Source organism: Notolabrus celidotus, chromosome 21, assembly GCF_009762535.1.
Source record: "Notolabrus celidotus isolate fNotCel1 chromosome 21, fNotCel1.pri, whole genome shotgun sequence".
NCBI classification, from domain to species: domain Eukaryota; kingdom Metazoa; phylum Chordata; class Actinopteri; order Labriformes; family Labridae; genus Notolabrus; species Notolabrus celidotus.
In genome coordinates this window covers 2,636,306-2,652,199 of record NC_048292.1, presented here as the reverse complement: position 1 = coordinate 2,652,199, position 15,894 = coordinate 2,636,306, and the positions used below count along the sequence as shown (strand labels likewise).

The 15,894-nt window shown below is 40.7% G+C and overlaps 3 protein-coding genes across 4 annotated transcripts; 1 reads left to right on the top strand and 2 right to left on the bottom strand.

Moving 5' to 3' along the window:
- Nucleotides 1-1,700: 1,700 nt before the first annotated feature.
- meig1 (meiosis/spermiogenesis associated 1) lies at nt 1,701-3,671 on the bottom strand. The gene is made up of 3 exons (XM_034673200.1): nt 3,536-3,671; nt 2,441-2,607; nt 1,701-1,962 (listed from the first exon to the last, which is right to left on the bottom strand). The coding sequence occupies exons 2-3, from the start codon at nt 2,585-2,587 to the stop codon at nt 1,834-1,836; spliced, it is 276 nt and encodes a 91-aa protein (XP_034529091.1). The 5' UTR covers nt 2,588-2,607; nt 3,536-3,671; the 3' UTR covers nt 1,701-1,833.
- On the top strand, nt 3,645-13,174 carry dclre1c (DNA cross-link repair 1C, PSO2 homolog (S. cerevisiae)). Of its 2 annotated transcripts, XM_034673196.1 has the most exons (16): nt 3,645-3,741; nt 3,872-4,150; nt 4,295-4,346; nt 5,353-5,437; nt 5,562-5,621; nt 5,710-5,765; nt 6,065-6,166; nt 6,274-6,346; nt 6,601-6,741; nt 6,839-6,940; nt 7,267-7,403; nt 7,484-7,538; nt 7,623-7,711; nt 7,802-7,899; nt 11,312-11,398; nt 11,622-13,170. In XM_034673196.1, the coding sequence occupies exons 2-16, from the start codon at nt 4,042-4,044 to the stop codon at nt 12,362-12,364; spliced, it is 1,989 nt and encodes a 662-aa protein (XP_034529087.1). In that variant the 5' UTR covers nt 3,645-3,741; nt 3,872-4,041; the 3' UTR covers nt 12,365-13,170. The 2 variants fall into 2 exon arrangements, with proteins under 2 accessions (XP_034529087.1, XP_034529086.1); XM_034673195.1 differs by having other exon boundaries at nt 3,680-4,150; nt 11,622-13,174.
- LOC117804818 (peroxisomal succinyl-coenzyme A thioesterase-like) lies at nt 10,274-15,133 on the bottom strand. Its single transcript, XM_034673199.1, has 5 exons — nt 15,062-15,133; nt 14,007-14,213; nt 13,828-13,927; nt 10,938-11,047; nt 10,274-10,806 (listed from the first exon to the last, which is right to left on the bottom strand). The coding sequence occupies exons 2-4, from the start codon at nt 14,197-14,199 to the stop codon at nt 11,020-11,022; spliced, it is 321 nt and encodes a 106-aa protein (XP_034529090.1). The 5' UTR covers nt 14,200-14,213; nt 15,062-15,133; the 3' UTR covers nt 10,274-10,806; nt 10,938-11,019.
- Between the last annotated feature and the right edge of the window lie 761 nt (nt 15,134-15,894).

The following is a 15,894-nucleotide window of genomic DNA, read 5'->3' as shown; positions in this document are numbered from 1 at the left end:
CCTCATATACATTCAGAGAGTATAAGTCTTGCTATGATTATTTTAATAGTTGCCAAAGATAGAAACTGCTTTAAATTATATGACTCACCTGCCTTGCTGTCCCATGGGTCTCTGTGTTGGAGCAGGATGCACTCACACCAGCTTGTAGTATTCTCTGTGCAGCTCCACTTAGGTCAACTTACTTGATAATTACAAGTTAATGAAGCATTCATTTCTCATTCGCAGCGAGCTAAATTAAGTAATTTGTCCTTGATCCAGGAAAAAAACAAAACTCAGATGTGAGAGGCAGCGGGGTGTGTATGTAATCTCACCCCTCATGTTACCATCACATGAGGAGAGTGTGACAGAGCAAGCAAATAATCCCATACTTCAGTCACATTGTTAACTGAAGGTCATGAATGTTAGAGTGAATGAGCATGAAATTGGTCCTCGTTAAAGCCTGTAGGAGTCAAATATCTTCAGTCATGGATGTTATGTAATTCAAACTGAAGAACTTCTGAACATGTTTGACGAGTGAGATTAAACTTGTTGACTCAGGACTGAAGATAACAACAAACGTTACAGTTTCCTCACTGTCTTTTTCATCTACACATGAAACTGTAACAGGCAGCTTTCAAAAAAGAGCTTTTTATTGTACAGAAAACAACACAGACAGATCTGACAAATCTAGACTCCCTTAAAAGCCAGTGGGAGGGTGATCTTCATACGAAAATCTCAGAGACCCTTTGGTCTAAGATGATGAGGGGAATATATACATCTTCGATATGTATGAAGCATACTGTTATGCAGTTTAAAATTTTCCACCGACTGCACTGGACCAAAGTTAAACTGTCCCATTTTGTGCCCAATATAAACCCTATATGTGATCGCTGTAAACAATCTGAAGCCACTTTAATCCTCATGTTTTGGGAATGTCCTGGGTTATCCAATTTTTGGCTGTTAATATTTGATCTACTTTCCAAAACTACAGGTAGAGTTTTAGAACTGTCTGCTTTCTTAGCGCTATTTGGTGTGGCAACACAACACCTAATTTTGAACAAAGACACACAGAGTTTTCTTTCTTTTGCCACACTTGTAGCAAGACGACAAATTTTGATTAGATGGAAAGACTGTAACCCTCCAACATTTAAACAGTGGATTAGAAACATGTTACATTTTGTAAAGCTGGAGAAGATAAGGTATACTGTCAGGGGATCAGCTAACAAGTTTTTACTGATATGGCAGCCCTTTCTGAGTCGTGTTGATGTTTTAGGCTCTGATAATTTTGTGGATGAGTAACCTTTCATGTCAATGTAAGCAATAAGAGGCATATGAAAATGGAAGGACCCTTGAGATGCCCCTTTGGCTCATGCGGCTTCTCCCCTCTTTTGTGTGTTTCAGTGCTTGTGTATGCCCTAGATAATAGTGTACTGTTTTAACCCATAACATTTCACTTTCTTAACTTTGGTATTTATTTCAATTTATGTATTGTATTTCATATTATTTATTTTATTATTATTATTTATTCATTTGTTTTTATTTCATTTCATTCCATTGTAATGTTTTGATATTAAGTTGTATTCCCTCTTAATGTTACCATGGGTGGGGGTGGTGGGGGATTCTATTAATCAGTATATGTCATCACTGTACATTATTATTATTGTATTGAAAAATGCATAAATAAACTTTGTTTAAAAAAAAAGAAAACAACACAGACGAAATATTAGAGCATAACGGTGATATTTTTAACTTTACAAACATCCGTCAACAATGCTCTCTCTGAGAAGCAACAAGTTCAACATGTGGACTTTTAAAGCCCTTCTTCTTCTCCTTCACACTTTCAGTGAAGATTCCTTAATATGTGTAAATTATGACTTTGTTGACATCACGCTCCTCACATTCCCTCTTCCTGCTGTAATAATAAAACGTGTCATCCCGACGTTGGAGCTTCTTCACAAAGCCGGTCCCGGGCCACTTATCGACCTGAGACGGAGGGAGAGAAGACGCTTTAACTCAGCATACATCTAATATATCTGTAACATCAGAAGAGCTTGACATAGACACATTGATAAAAAACTATCACTGCCATTTCAAATGTTTTATATTTTCAGGAGTTAAATGCACACATGGTTGCTGGTTGTTTGTTCAGCAGTGTGGCTCAGTTTGCCTTACAGACTCTGTAACGTCTGCCTGAAGGGAACGGTTCATACTCAGGATACGACATGTGTGAGGGGTCTCTTGTGATGTTTTGCACAAGTCTGACAACCGGCCCTTCATAAATGGACTGAAGGGACAGCTGTTCCTTATGTCCAATCACTTTCATAGCTGTTTTTCTTCAAATGCAATTCCATGTATTGTATGTTCCCTATATCTTACATGTATTCCCTGGAAAAAAAAGACAACAGCTACATGTTTTCTCTGAATTAGTCACACATCTCTACACTCAGATTTAAACACCTACCAAGGCCCCGTGTTTGACTTGGATGTACTCCATTTCGTCTCTGTAACCCGCCTGCTGGAATCTGAACAGGTTCTCCACCTCTGCAGTCCATCCCTTCGCCATGCTCATGGACTTTGGCTTGGAGTTTTTATTTGTAGTACAGGACATGGTGTGTTGAGAAAATGTCTCTGATAAAATGACATGACAAAAGAAAACAAATATATTATATATATTTTATTCAATCTAATAAATTTTTTATTCTAACTGATTCATTCATCTATTTGTCTTTTATTCATTTATGTATTTATCTTAGCTCTTATTTGTTTTATTGTTCTGTGATATGATACATTATAACATTCATACTTGCATAAATGATTCATTCTTGATTTCAAGGCGAGGCAAGGCAAGGCAGCTTTATTTGTATAGCGCATTTCATACACTAAGGCAACTTAATGTGCTTTACATTAAAACATTAAAAGCATTGGAAACATTCAGACAGGCATAAAATAACATAACATTAGAATGACAAATATAATAAAACAGAAAAGAAAAGGAAAATTAGAAATATATTAAAAATTACATTAAAATTTAATTAATTTAATTTCAAGCAAAAATTCTAAGAGGTAGTCACTGCTAATTATACGCTGATTATTTGTGAACAGCTTTCAGATGCCCTAAAACCACTGTCAGGAGGTTGTACTGCATTACAACTGGTGGATAGTAAGAAAAACAACTGAAAAAAATATTTTAAAGATGAGATAATGTACTGTTCGATTTTTGTTATTGAACGATTATTCGATTATTCGAAAATCTCGATTAATTTCGGGCTAAAAGTCGATAAAGACATCAAGCTAGTCATTAAAAGTCATAAAAAGCAACATTTACAAAAACATATACTGCTTTATGTATTTAATGTAAGCCGAACTAAATAATAGACTTTAAAAACGTAGAAAATCTCATAGAAAGTAGAATTTTAATCGTAAATTTGAATAAATAAGCTGTGAAACTTTAAAATCCAACTTTTTAAAAAAAAATAACGCTCATTAAAGATACCACACTTCTTAATTTACTCAGTTTAAAACACATGTCTTTGAATAAAGGAGATTGTTTACTCACATTAGTGGTTTTAAAGTAGTTTTCCAGACGCTCAGTCAGAATTCGTTGATTGTCAGTTGAACAGCTTCTCTCTGGTTGCCTGGTTACGCTTCACTTTCTTCTTCTTCTGCGTTGGAGGACCATGAAAAAAAGAACATCCGGTAGATGGCGCCAACGGACCAGAGCGACGGACCGTTAACAGTGAAACACAAAGGCTATAACTCGGGGTTCGTCGTTTTATATGTGAAGGAGCAGGTTGATGCGTTTTGTGTAGATTTTTTAAACTGTCACATAATTGTTTTAAGTTGTTCGTTGTTTAGTTTAAGAATGAATATAAAGTCGTCCTCCGAACAGCAGGTGGCCGTTGTGCTCCTGAAGCGCTCTCATAACCAACGAAGAAGAAGAGAAACTGAAACTGATGGGCGGGATCCAAACAGAAGGATGTGATCTAAAGATCTATCCTCTCTTTAATGGAGGGAGCTACAGACACATTTCAGACTTTAACGTCAAAGCTCTGAAGCTGAAACATGAGTTCCTTTGCGGGTCGGATGAAGGAGTATCCCACAGTCTCTCTGGACCGGTTCGACCGTGAGAACCTACATGCCCGGGCATATTTCCTCTCCCACTGTCACAAAGGTGAGTCAGGGAGTCAGCTAGCATCACCAAGCTGTGTTATTTTAATCTAAATTAATCAATATGTCCCACAAATACCTCTCAAAGAGGAACCTGTTGGTTAACTGTAGGTGGTGATGTGTTTTTATCTTGTTGTGGTTTCAACAGATCACATGAAAGGACTGAAAGGACCGATACTGAAGAGGAAACTACAGTTCAGGTTAGTTTTACTGAAATACTAACAAAGGAATGAGTTGTAAGATATCTGTAGTTAAAAGGGACACAACATAAGGTGTCTGAAACAGCAAGACAGGCATTAGTGACTCAGTTTAAAGCCATAAAAGATGGTGATTCTGAGAACACAACAAAAGGTGCTTTTCCACTGCAGGAACTAGGGACCTTTTGAGGAACTATGTTAGTAGTCCTGGGGTAGTTAATCTCCCCCTGTAAATAGAATAGAATAAATCTGTATTGTCCACCAAGGTGGAAATTTGTCTTAGCCCCTGCTTGGGGGGTAGTACTTTCCTAAGTTCCAGGAACTCTCAGAGGAGCATACTTGGACAAAGGACTACTGCTGTTTCCAAAACCACCTGCTCCTTACTACCTATGAATGTAGTATGCAGTCCGTACTGCATACTGCGTTTGAAGGTAGTCTGTAGTCTGACTGTTCTGTTGGATCTGGTCTGCAGGATGCTGGGTCAGGGGTCGCTGGATTTTCGGTTTCAGAAAGCGGAAGTAAACAACGACCGAGCTGATAGAGAGACTGCTTCATTAGCATCACTTAGGGTTTAAAAAGTTATGAAGTGGTTTATATGGAATTTAATCATTTTCACAGCACCTAAAAATGGAGTGCCCCCGTCATATACGGAAAAAGAAGAAGGAGAACCTTAGCCCTGTGCATTGTGGGAAACAGTACGTCAGGGAGACTGGTCCGCTGCATACTGAGACATTTTCCTGCAGCAGTACGACATCCGGGTAGTTTTGGCATACTGCAGATTTTCCTCTTGTTCACATACTACAGACTGAAATTTGGTCATATCAGTACGTACTGCTAGTATAGTAGGAGGTTTCAAAAACGGAACATCTATTTTTAATAAATCAACCATTTTGCCAAATTGTTTCTATTCTACTTGCACTATAATCTCCTCCTATACAGTAAAACACATTGAATAATCCAGATTTAGTATTTAAAACAAACTGACTTGATGTCTTCTCTCTGGTTTCAGTCGCACAGTCCGACTGTACTGCTCATTTGTGACCAAAGAACTTCTGCTGAGCAATCCCAAATATGCTTTTTGGGAGGATTACATTGTGAGTATGCTGATTTTACATGCAGATTTTTTATGTGTATTTGTGTTTTTAAAGCACATTATTTCAGCTCCTGAAGGCTGTGGATGATGACTTTTCCTCTCTTCTGATGAATCATAAATTTGAGGTTCCCTTGGAGCTGGAGAGCCCGACTCAGATCTCTCTGGTGGACGAGACATCTGGAGAGGTATGAAGACAAACCTCATGCATGATATGATGATAAAACATGGAGGTGTGTTTCTCTTTCAGCATGTTGTCTGTTCTTTGTTTGACAGAAAGAAGACGTCGTGGTCACGTTGCTGACTGCAGGTCACTGCCCCGGCTCTGTGATGTGAGTGAGACCAGTTTTTGAACGCTTGGCTTCTTATTGGCTTTAACAGACGACATCACATCACTCTGATTTTAGCCTCCCTGTTAGTTTTAGAATTGATTTAAAGAAGGGGACCAAGCTTTTCATTTAGGGCCCCTCGACTTTGGAACGACCTCTGGAGCAAAAATCTGACTTTACATTTAAATGAAATAAAGATTTTATATTTATCATGATCGATATCGACTGATTTTAAATATTTTATCGTGATAACATCATTTTCAATATCGCCCAGCACTAAGGTGTGTTATCTGTTGTTCCAGGTTCCTCTTCGAGGGCTCTCAGGGGAATGTCTTATACACGGGGGACTTCAGGCTGGCTGCAGGAGACGTGTCCAGGATGGAGCATCTGCACTCTGGCAGCAGGTCAGTCCAGACCGGGCTCACTGTGTTCTGTCTGTTCTGTCCCAGTTAAATCAATATTTGCTTCAACAAAGGTTACACTCCTGAAAGTGTTCTTTTATTATTTACAGAGTGAAGGACATTCAGAGTGTTTATCTGGACTCCACTTTCTACGACCCACGATTCTACCAGATCCCTCCTCGGGTGAGTTTGAGGGATTATTAAGCTGCAAACAGGATCGTTTAGGTCAGACATTAAGACATGGAGCGGATTGTAGAAACAAGTTTGACTTTATGAGAAGAAAGCAGCAGATTTCTGCGACATCAGGCTCTCAGATGTGTCGTTTTTCTGTTTTCAGTGAGTCAACTACAGTTTTGAAACACACCTTCTTTATTGTTGATCCTCTCACCAATGATTAAAGTATAATGTCCTCCCTGTCTGTGTGTTTCTGTGTGCAGGAGGTGTGTCTGAGTGGCATCCTGGAGCTCGTTGGAAACTGGATCAGTCAGAGTCCGTACCACGTCGTTTGGCTGAACTGTAAAGCTGCGTATGGATATGAATACCTGTTCACCAACCTGGGAGAGGAGTTCAACACACAGGTAACACACACACGTTGCTCTGCGTGTCCTTCTAAACGATGTCAAATTTATTTAACGATGTTAAATAAAGTTAACAAGGTGATTGATTTGTTCTCAGATCCACGTCCGAAGTTTGGACATGTTCAAGAAAATGCCGGAGATCCTGAGCTACGTGACGACCGACCGCAGGACGCAGATCCACGCCTGTCGACACCCAAAGGTCCCTTCTTCATGTCCAACACACACACACACCTGCACACACTCAAAAATCCAGTCCCATCTTACAGACAGGACTCAGTCTGATCTCATCTTAATCCACCATGAGCAGAGCACTTTGCAGCATTTAGCAAGTTACAGTGGCAAGGACAAACTTCCTTTAACAGGCAGAAACCTCCAGCAGGACCAGACTCATGTTAGACACACATCTGCTGAGACCGTGTTGGAGAGAGGGATAGAGTCTCTCTGCCGCCTTCTTCTGAAGCTTCTACTTCACATCTTTGGATTACGGTGTCAGTGTCTCTTCCCTTTGTTCCGTGTGTGTTTCAGGATGAGGAGTTCTTCCAGGGCAGCAGGCTGCCGTGTGGCTGCACAGCGTCTGACGGGACTCCTCTCCGCATCATCAGCATCAAACCGTCCACCATGTGGTTTGGGGAGAGGATGAGGAAAACCAGCGTCATCATAAAGTAAGAGCTGATAATGAAACTGAGAATGAATAAGTTTGGACTTGAGAGCTGAATGTGACTCTTTTTGTTTGTTTTTGCAGAACAGGAGCGAGTTCCTACAGAGCCTGCTTCAGTTTCCACTCCTCCTACTCAGAGGTGCTTTTCATCATCTGAATCTTTTAAACAGGAAATTTTAATCATATTTACCTGATGCTAAAATCATCTCTCTGATTATTTCAGCTGAAGGATTTCCTCTCCTACCTCAAGCCTGTGAACATCCTCCCCAGTGTGATCCCTCTGGGCAGGACGCTGAGTGAGGTCACACACATGTGAGTCAAGTGTTTGTTGTCCAGCTTAAGTAAACTCATCTTTCAGCATCTTAACTGTGAGAATTTGAGCTCTCCTTTGTGTCTGAACAGGTTGAATACGATGTGCAGGAACCAATCGGATCAAGCAGCACCTGTGTACAAACCTTTGGGAGTCCTCAAACGCAGCATGGTGCAGCGACCTGCAAACGGTGAGACAAACATACACGTTCAGGTTCTCTGTGACGCACTTGTGTCTGGGTAGCAGTTGATTCTGAGAAGGTCAGACAGGTCAGCAGCTGGTTTGTTTTGACTCTGTTGAATAAGTTTGGAGAAAGAACGATGTGTTGCATTTAGGGATGACCACAATTAATCGATTATGGATTAATTGATTGTTAAGAAATTACTCGAAACACACATTTTTGTTTTCAATTTTCCGTCACGTGGAACAAACATCATGTGGTCTCATATTTGGTTCATCTATCAGGGAGGTGTTTTAAGTTTAAAGCATGTTTGGATGTGAATCAGCTGACTGAAGGTGTTGAGCACAGCGGAGACACTCAGCTGGCGGCTGAGGCTGTTTGTCAGGGCATCAAGACAAAAATGCTGCAAACAACAACAACACGGAGGTTGAGAACTTTAAACAGGACATTTCACCACCTTTGGATACGAAGCCAACAGACAGGTGGGAATTGCTAGTACGCTATGTTTGCAGAGCAGCAACATCAGAGCCATCTGAGCTTTTCTGCAGCTGGACTGATAATGACCCGGTTGCGCTCCCAGCTGACACCTGACCGAATACACATGTTTATTTTTCTCCATAAGAACGAGTAGACAGAAAACTGAACACTGTGAGTCTGAAGTACTTTTCTGTTAGTAGGGGAGACCGGGGTTGGTTGTGACACTTTTTACTGTTATGATGATTGCTCATCATCAAAACATCTTTCAATAGTTATTCCTACATTAAATTGAAGCTTAAGGTGTTGGCTTGAAATGTGTATCCCTCTCATTTTCCAACTCATTGTAACAAAGAGACAATTAACTATCAAAGACACTCTGACACTTTGTGACAATCAACCCCATCACGGGGTTGGTTGTCACACACTATGGGGATGTTTGTCACACACTATAGGGTCGGTTGTCACACACTATAGGGTCGGTTGTCACACACTATGGGGTTGGTTGTCACACACTATGGAGATGGTTGTCACACACTATAGGGTCGGTTGTCACACACTATGGGGATGGTTGTCACACACTATGGGGTTGGTTGTCACACACTATGGGGTTGGTTGTCACACACTATGGGGTTGGTTGTCACACACTATAGGGTCGGTTGTCACACACTATGGAGATGGTTGTCACACACTATAGGGTCGGTTGTCACACACTATGGGGATGGTTGTCACACACTATGGGGTTGGTTGTCACACACTATGGGGATGGTTGTCACACACTATGGGGATGGTTGTCACACACTATGGGGATGGTTGTCACACACTATGGAGATGGTTGTCACACTATAGGGTCGGTTGTCACACACTATGGGGATGGTTGTCACACACTATGGGGATGGTTGTCACACACTATGGGGATGGTTGTCACACACTATGGGGTTGGTTGTCACACACTATAGGGTCGGTTGTCACACACTATGGGGATGGTTGTCACACACTATGGGGTTGGTTGTCACACACTATAGGGTCGGTTGTCACACACTTATGTGTTCAAGTTCAGCTGTCTTACTCCAGAGAAGACTATGTAGGTGAGCTCTGATCCTAACTCTGGTAATGTCCATACCCCAATTTGAGAGACAGCGCCCTCTGGTGGCGAAATATAACGAGTGTGCCAACCAACCTGTGTGACAACCAACCCCGTTCTCCCCTACTTTAGCCTTCACTTAATAAGACTGTCTGCGTAGAATATTTGTATGAGCCTGATCGTTGATAATCAGCGTGTCAAACATACCCGTATTCAATACTGTCAGTTATTTGCATTTTGTTGCTGAAGAAAATACAATTTAGGGGGGAAACAACGTATTTGGCATTGTTTTTGACGTAGGAATAATGTTGTGGTTTTTTTTGGGATTAATCGTTAATTGATCGTTATCATTTCCAAAAATCGATCACGTAAAATACTTCAAATGTACGTCCCTAGTTGCATTAATGTACGACAGTGTCACATAGCTACCACCAGTTTGAAAGATCCTCTTCATCTAAATATTTTAAGAGATATATCATGAAGACAAAAAGGAGCAGGTAATCATGCCTAAGCTGGTAATGTTACACATCTGATGCTTCCTCTCCTGCTTCCTATCCCTTGATTCCTCTGAGGTAGGACCCCCTTGATGAAGACCCCCTGACTGTCCCGTCGGGTCACAGTAGGTCGTCTTGAATGCATGAACAGCTACAGAGAGGTGCTCTGCTGGTGTGATGAGTCTTTTTGCAGACTTGTTATAAAAAGGTTGTGTTTGTGTTCGGTCTCAGTTTGATATTACAATAACAGTTTGACATATCTTAGAGTGCATGTTATTTATAACGGCCTTAATGTTGATCTGCTGAATCCCAAACATTAGCACGGTGTAATCTGAGGCGGCTAACAGCTAGCTTAGCTTTATTAAAACGGTGTGGAAGCATGGCTGTTAAACCCTGACTGGTGAATCGTACCAATGAGTAAACATTCCTTACTAAGTGAAGTAATCCGTCTTCTTTTTTTCAGAATAAATTCTAACTTTTGTGACGTGTAGATCACAAACGTAATGTGTGTTCAGCGGGTTTATCAGACGTCGTTTATTCTTGTGTTTGGTGATTATGTGCACGACTAAACCTCGTCAGTGCTTCTGGTCGCTCTGCTGTTTCGCATGCACAACAAGAACTACAAAGACTTGAAAAACAAACCAAAACAAGCTACAGAAAGCCTTCACTCTTTCAGCTCTTTCATGTTTTCTGATTGTATCTCATTATCTTTTGTAATTCAAGCCTGAGATGTTTGTAGAAATGGTGTTTTAATATGAAATCAAATCATTTCTGGTGTCCTCCACTCGTTGATAATGACACAAAAATAAGATTAGAAATGCGTAGAATTTCAAGGCAGATGGTGTTGTTTGGTTTCCTGAAAATCTTAAGGGGATGACAAAAAACAAACCCAGGGAAAAGAAGGAGAGAACAAAGTAAGACAAGTTGAGACTAAATACAGAAAATAATCAACTTAGCTTCTTTCAGAAAACATGAAAAAAGAGAAACTTATCTACCTTTAATATCCAAACACTAAAAGTTTAACAAAGCAGACGTCCACAAAGCCTCCTTTTGCTCTCCATCCTCTGCTCCTGATTGTCACTTGGGCTCAGGTAAGCTCAAAGACCTGGAGAGAGCACAGGAGGACGAAACAGGCATTTTCAGCTGAAGATATCAAACTTTAGTGAGTGCAGCTCAGTGGTCGGATCCTGTGCCCCATGTGCAGAGGGTAAAGTCCTCGAAATAAGCGACCCAGGTTCAAACCCAACCTGTGGCCCTTGCTGCACTCTTACATCCAAGCTTCTTACTCTATCCATCATGATGTCCTCTCAAATATCCTCTTAGAACATAAAAACATCAGCTTGTGTTAACGTTCTTTGTCTCCGCTCAGATTCAGGCAGCGATGACGAGCTGTTCGACGGCCTCGACCTCGCACCAGTGAGGAAGAAGATCGGACTGGACCAGGAAATACAGAAAGGTGCCTTCTTCTTCTTCTTCTTCTTCTTCTTCTTCTTCTTCTTCTTCTTCTTCTTCTTCTTCTTCTTCTTCTTCTTCTTCTTCTTCTTCTTCTTCTTCTTCTTCTTCTTCTTCTTCTTCTTCTTCTTCTTCTTCTTCTTCTTCTTCTTCTTCTTCTTCTTCTTCTTCTTCTTCTTCTTCTTCTTCTTCTTCTTGGATTGTAAACTCTCTTTATGATTTCTCAGTGAAAGCTCAGAGTCCTCAGAAAACAGCGCCCCCTGTCTCCATGGAGGAGTCATCCCCTCTGACGGTCACACAACCTGTATCAGGCAACTATGTGGACTGCACCGAGTCCAATGATGAAGAGGAAGATGAGGAACAGATGGAGGAGGAGGAGGAGCAGGATGAAGGAGCGGGGGATAATACAGTGATAATGGCGGAGGAGGAGGAGAGGGAGAGTAAGGAAGAAGGACATGGCTCAACTGATCCTCCGAAATGGGCGGACTTCTTCACCAAGGAGACGCTGCCTGACAGCCAGAGCAGCCTCAACAGCCAAGCACAGTCCTGCTGCTCCGTCCCAAGCCCCGCCCTCTCCAGGATGACGGGCTCACAGACGCCCGAGCTGTTCAGCGAAGAAGAAGAAGAAACCCCGAACACTGACAAACACTTCAGCCTCACCCTCTCCGCCTCTCTGTCCAACCACTCCTCCCAGAACCTGGACTCGTGCTTACCCGACACCCTGATCCTCCATCGCGAGCCAGACAGACAGGAACAAGGAGACTTAAGGACCAAAACCGTGTCTGAGGAGAACATGAACGATGACCTCAATGTCCAATCAGAGCCAGAGGAGCTCTTGGGGTCTCAGGGGTCATCAGACTTTGATATACCGTGCACGCCGGAGTCGAAGATGCCGCGACCTGATGAGCTGTCGCAGCTGTACAGGAAGCTGGCGTCAGGAGAGGAAGTGGTCATCAGGAAGAGGGACTGAAAACAGTGTAAAGCTAAAAGAACTTAAAGAGTGAAAGTGTGAGACGGTGAGCGCTTTAAGTGAATAATTGAATCCATGTCGCTTCTTCTGTTCTGGATGTTTCATATTTTAACAAGAACCCAGAGAGCGAGCGATTCAAACTTTTAAAACATGAGGACTCGTATCAAGCTGTGTTCACGACGTATTAAACTCAGAGTTCTGTGTTTTATTTACTCGGTATTTCACTGGTTAGATTTCATGCTGTGATTAAAAACAGAACATCGCCTCCTGAAAGATAACTGGGTTTTTAAAAACATGCTGACGTTGCTGTTCGTGTTCTCGTTGGCGCACGTTGGGTTGCCTTGTCACTAAAACCTAAACGCCTTACTCTTTACTTCCCCCCAAGCTTGAACCAACAGGAGAACTCAGACTTTATTTAAACCTCAGAGAACATGTTGATGATATTACTGTTGATATATACATGATGTTGATTGTATGACTGTCCTAGAGTCATCACTAACTGCTGCACTAGAAACATATATATATGAAAACACAAGCTTTTGTAACGCCTCGTGCCTTCCAGGTGACACTTCCTGTCAGACCTCCAAACCACTCAAACCTCAGGACGTAAAGCGACACACAAACACGTTTCTTCCGACACATGCACTTTACGTTCACGCCGCCTGCATGCATTAATGCACCTGCACACTTCAAACCTCTCCCGTTTCTGTCGACAGTTTGTGGTTTGTTCTAACTTTTCTCTGTAAAGTGGATCAAATGTGAAGCAGATGAACTTTTGTTACTGATTAAAAGTTTCTATTTAAACCAAAAGAGTTTTTTCCTTTCAAGCATGAAAATGTTAAAAACATTTGATCAATTTCTGATTTGAACCTAACTCTATCGACTTCATTTAGAGCTGTTTGTGTTAAATTAAATGTGCTCCTGTGTGATATTCAGCCTTAGATGTCTTGGTTATGATCTGAAAGGGTTCGTCAAGATGGAGATTTGGACTCCAGTCTGATCTTGTGAGTAAAAAGTGTAAAGATTAGAGCTTCAGTATCTTCAGTGAGCTCTCTTTGAGCACTGAAGGTTAGTTAGAGCAAACTCTCTCAATCTTTTATTTTAGAATTCCCAGAGGAGGAAACGATCACTGACGTCATATCACAGCAGGAGCCTCGAACGTCGCTGTGAGGCCGAGAGTCTGCAGGTTTCATCACATCCAACCAAACTACAGGTGAGTAAAAACCTCACAGCACAAAGTAAACCTTCAAAAGGAGTCCATCGTTAAAGTAAAGCTGCTTCAACAAACTTTAAACTCGTCCTTCGAAATGTTGGGGCTGTTATGCGACGATCCTCTTTCTGAACCTGAAGGGCGATTAAAAGAACGTTCTTTAAAGATGTCCGCTCTAATTTTGGGAGGTTGTAAAAAACATGTATATATAATGTAAATTAAAGGATCATTACAGCTCTTATCATCATATTACCTGAGACCTGTGCGGCTGCCTGGCTCAGGACGCATACTCCACAACAACCCCATGGGTTCCTTTCCTGTGTACGTTCCCCCAACACTCACATCCTCTGCAGCTACAAAAGAATTGAAGCGTCAGCACAGAGGAAACAAGACAACCTGCAGGCAAACACTTGGACACTTGGACACACCTACCTGACACTATTCCTCTGTGATCACTGGTGTAGTGTCCGTAGGCCTCCCAGTAGTCCTTGTCTTCAGAGTAGATGAGAGAGTGAAGGGTTACTGGAGATGCTGGGGGCAGATTCTCCACCACCACCTTGAACGGCTCATCGACCAGAGCCCGGGTGGGGTGAACGGAGAGAATCGGAGGAATGGTCGGAGACATGGTGGCTTTGTGGACTGTAAAGAAATGTTCCTTTAAAATACTTCTCAAATATGAACAGTGGAGGACTTAAGCTGCATGTCATGCATGCTTGTATGTACAAAATGTGTTATATAAATAAAGTTGAGTTGGGATATTAATGCTTTTGTTTGCTTAAGGTCACATTTTAAATATGTTTATTAGCTAAAGGCATTGTTTTTAATGTTGTTAAAAACATATCTGTTGTCTGATTTGACCTAAAATAACCGACCTTTGGCATTTTAAACTCTGTTTTTTATTCTAAGAGGAGATATTTTCCTTTATGTCATGACAAGCCATTCAGAATTTAGTGTTTAGTTCTGATTACTTTTATTATTTTGGTGGTTAAATTGTATACAGGCAGGTCTGAGAGAGGGGGGTTGCTTTTGTCCTATGTGGATTAAATAGAGGAATATGTTTAATCTTAAATATTATTGATTTACAACATTTAAATAATTAATCAATATTTATAATAAAAGATTGAATAGCTCACTGTTTAACCAGATGAGTTAATAATCACGGTGGAGTTGCCCATTATTTCACCATTCACAGCTCAAAAAACAAGAGATGGGAGGTCACGTTGAGTTCAAGTCCTGCATGTGAGAGATAATTATCCACTCTCTCAGATTCAGGATCAGACAAAAACACGCTCAAAGTTATTTATTAGCCGATAAGCAAACTCAAAGCCACGACTCGGTAGAAAACAGCAGAATCTGAACCAGCAGTATCACACATCAATAAAACAAATATTTACACCCTAAGACATGTGCAGGACCAGTTCATTAAAGTTATGAATAAACCTTATTTATACAGTCTATGGGATAAACAGGTATAACAGAGGACTCACGGAGGCTGAGGCTGGCGCACGGTCCAGTAAAGTTCACAAGGGCTCAGAGAATACATGCATGCCAGCTGACTTCTCCCTGCAGGTGAGATCAGGTAAATGACAGAGGGGTAAAGGTGAGTTCACCTTTATGTAATGGTCAAGAGATTAAAATCATTAAGATGGTGCATTTACTCAAATGTTATGAAACGTTATGTAGACTGTGTTGTAAATCTGTTATTTTGCATAGTTTGTATTAAATGAATACAGTAACTAATTAACTTATGCAAATCAATTAGAAGCAGATGTGTTTAAAACATATTTACACATATTTAAACATGCATCCCAATAAACAACATTGTTATACTTAAAGAGGTCATTAATTTATTTGCATGGAGCATCACCCAAAACAAGACTTCACAGAGTAAAATCATAGAAAAGACGGTAACAAAAATATGCACATACATGGCACTTCAGATTATACAGATAATACATACATATATATGTACATATCTATGTGCACAAGATAATAACTTGCTCCAGGAAGATGGTTTTATTGTGCGCACAAGATCTTTAATTTGTGTGCAAAATGTTAAATATCTCTCTCTTTTTGAGACTCTGTATGATCACAAAGTACTTTACCTATTCAGCAAATTAGATATATTTTCATGAAGTTTCAAATTTATGAATCTTATTATTTAAAGGACTCCAAAATTAAATTCTTGAATTCTTTTTCATGTTTGTGTTCAACTCAAACATTTAGAGAAGACTTTGTTTTTCAATTAAAGTCAGAATTCTTAAGAAAATAACACCTTAAAAAAATATACTTTTTGCTTGTCTCCTCTAAAACATTTTTT

Bases quoted from the DNA above. Each gene is read 5' to 3' on its own strand.
- meig1 (XM_034673200.1), bottom strand. From the start codon at position 2,587: ATGTCCTGTACTACAAATAAAAACTCCAAGCCAAAGTCCATGAGCATG. The intron at 1,963-2,440 runs GTAGGTGTTTAA...CCTCCGTCTCAG, and splicing joins AAGTCAAACACGGGGCCTTG to GTCGATAAGTGGCCCGGGAC.
- dclre1c (XM_034673195.1), top strand. From the start codon at position 4,042: ATGAGTTCCTTTGCGGGTCGGATGAAGGAGTATCCCACAGTCTCTCTG. The intron at 4,347-5,352 runs GTTAGTTTTACT...CTCTGGTTTCAG, and splicing joins AAGAGGAAACTACAGTTCAG to TCGCACAGTCCGACTGTACT. The intron at 7,404-7,483 runs GTAAGAGCTGAT...TTGTTTTTGCAG, and splicing joins AAAACCAGCGTCATCATAAA to AACAGGAGCGAGTTCCTACA.
- LOC117804818 (XM_034673199.1), bottom strand. From the start codon at position 14,199: ATGTCTCCGACCATTCCTCCGATTCTCTCCGTTCACCCCACCCGGGCT. The intron at 13,928-14,006 runs GTAGGTGTGTCC...ATTCTTTTGTAG, and splicing joins TCACAGAGGAATAGTGTCAG to CTGCAGAGGATGTGAGTGTT. The intron at 11,048-13,827 runs GTAATATGATGA...TGCTCTCTCCAG, and splicing joins GGCAGCCGCACAGGTCTCAG to GTCTTTGAGCTTACCTGAGC.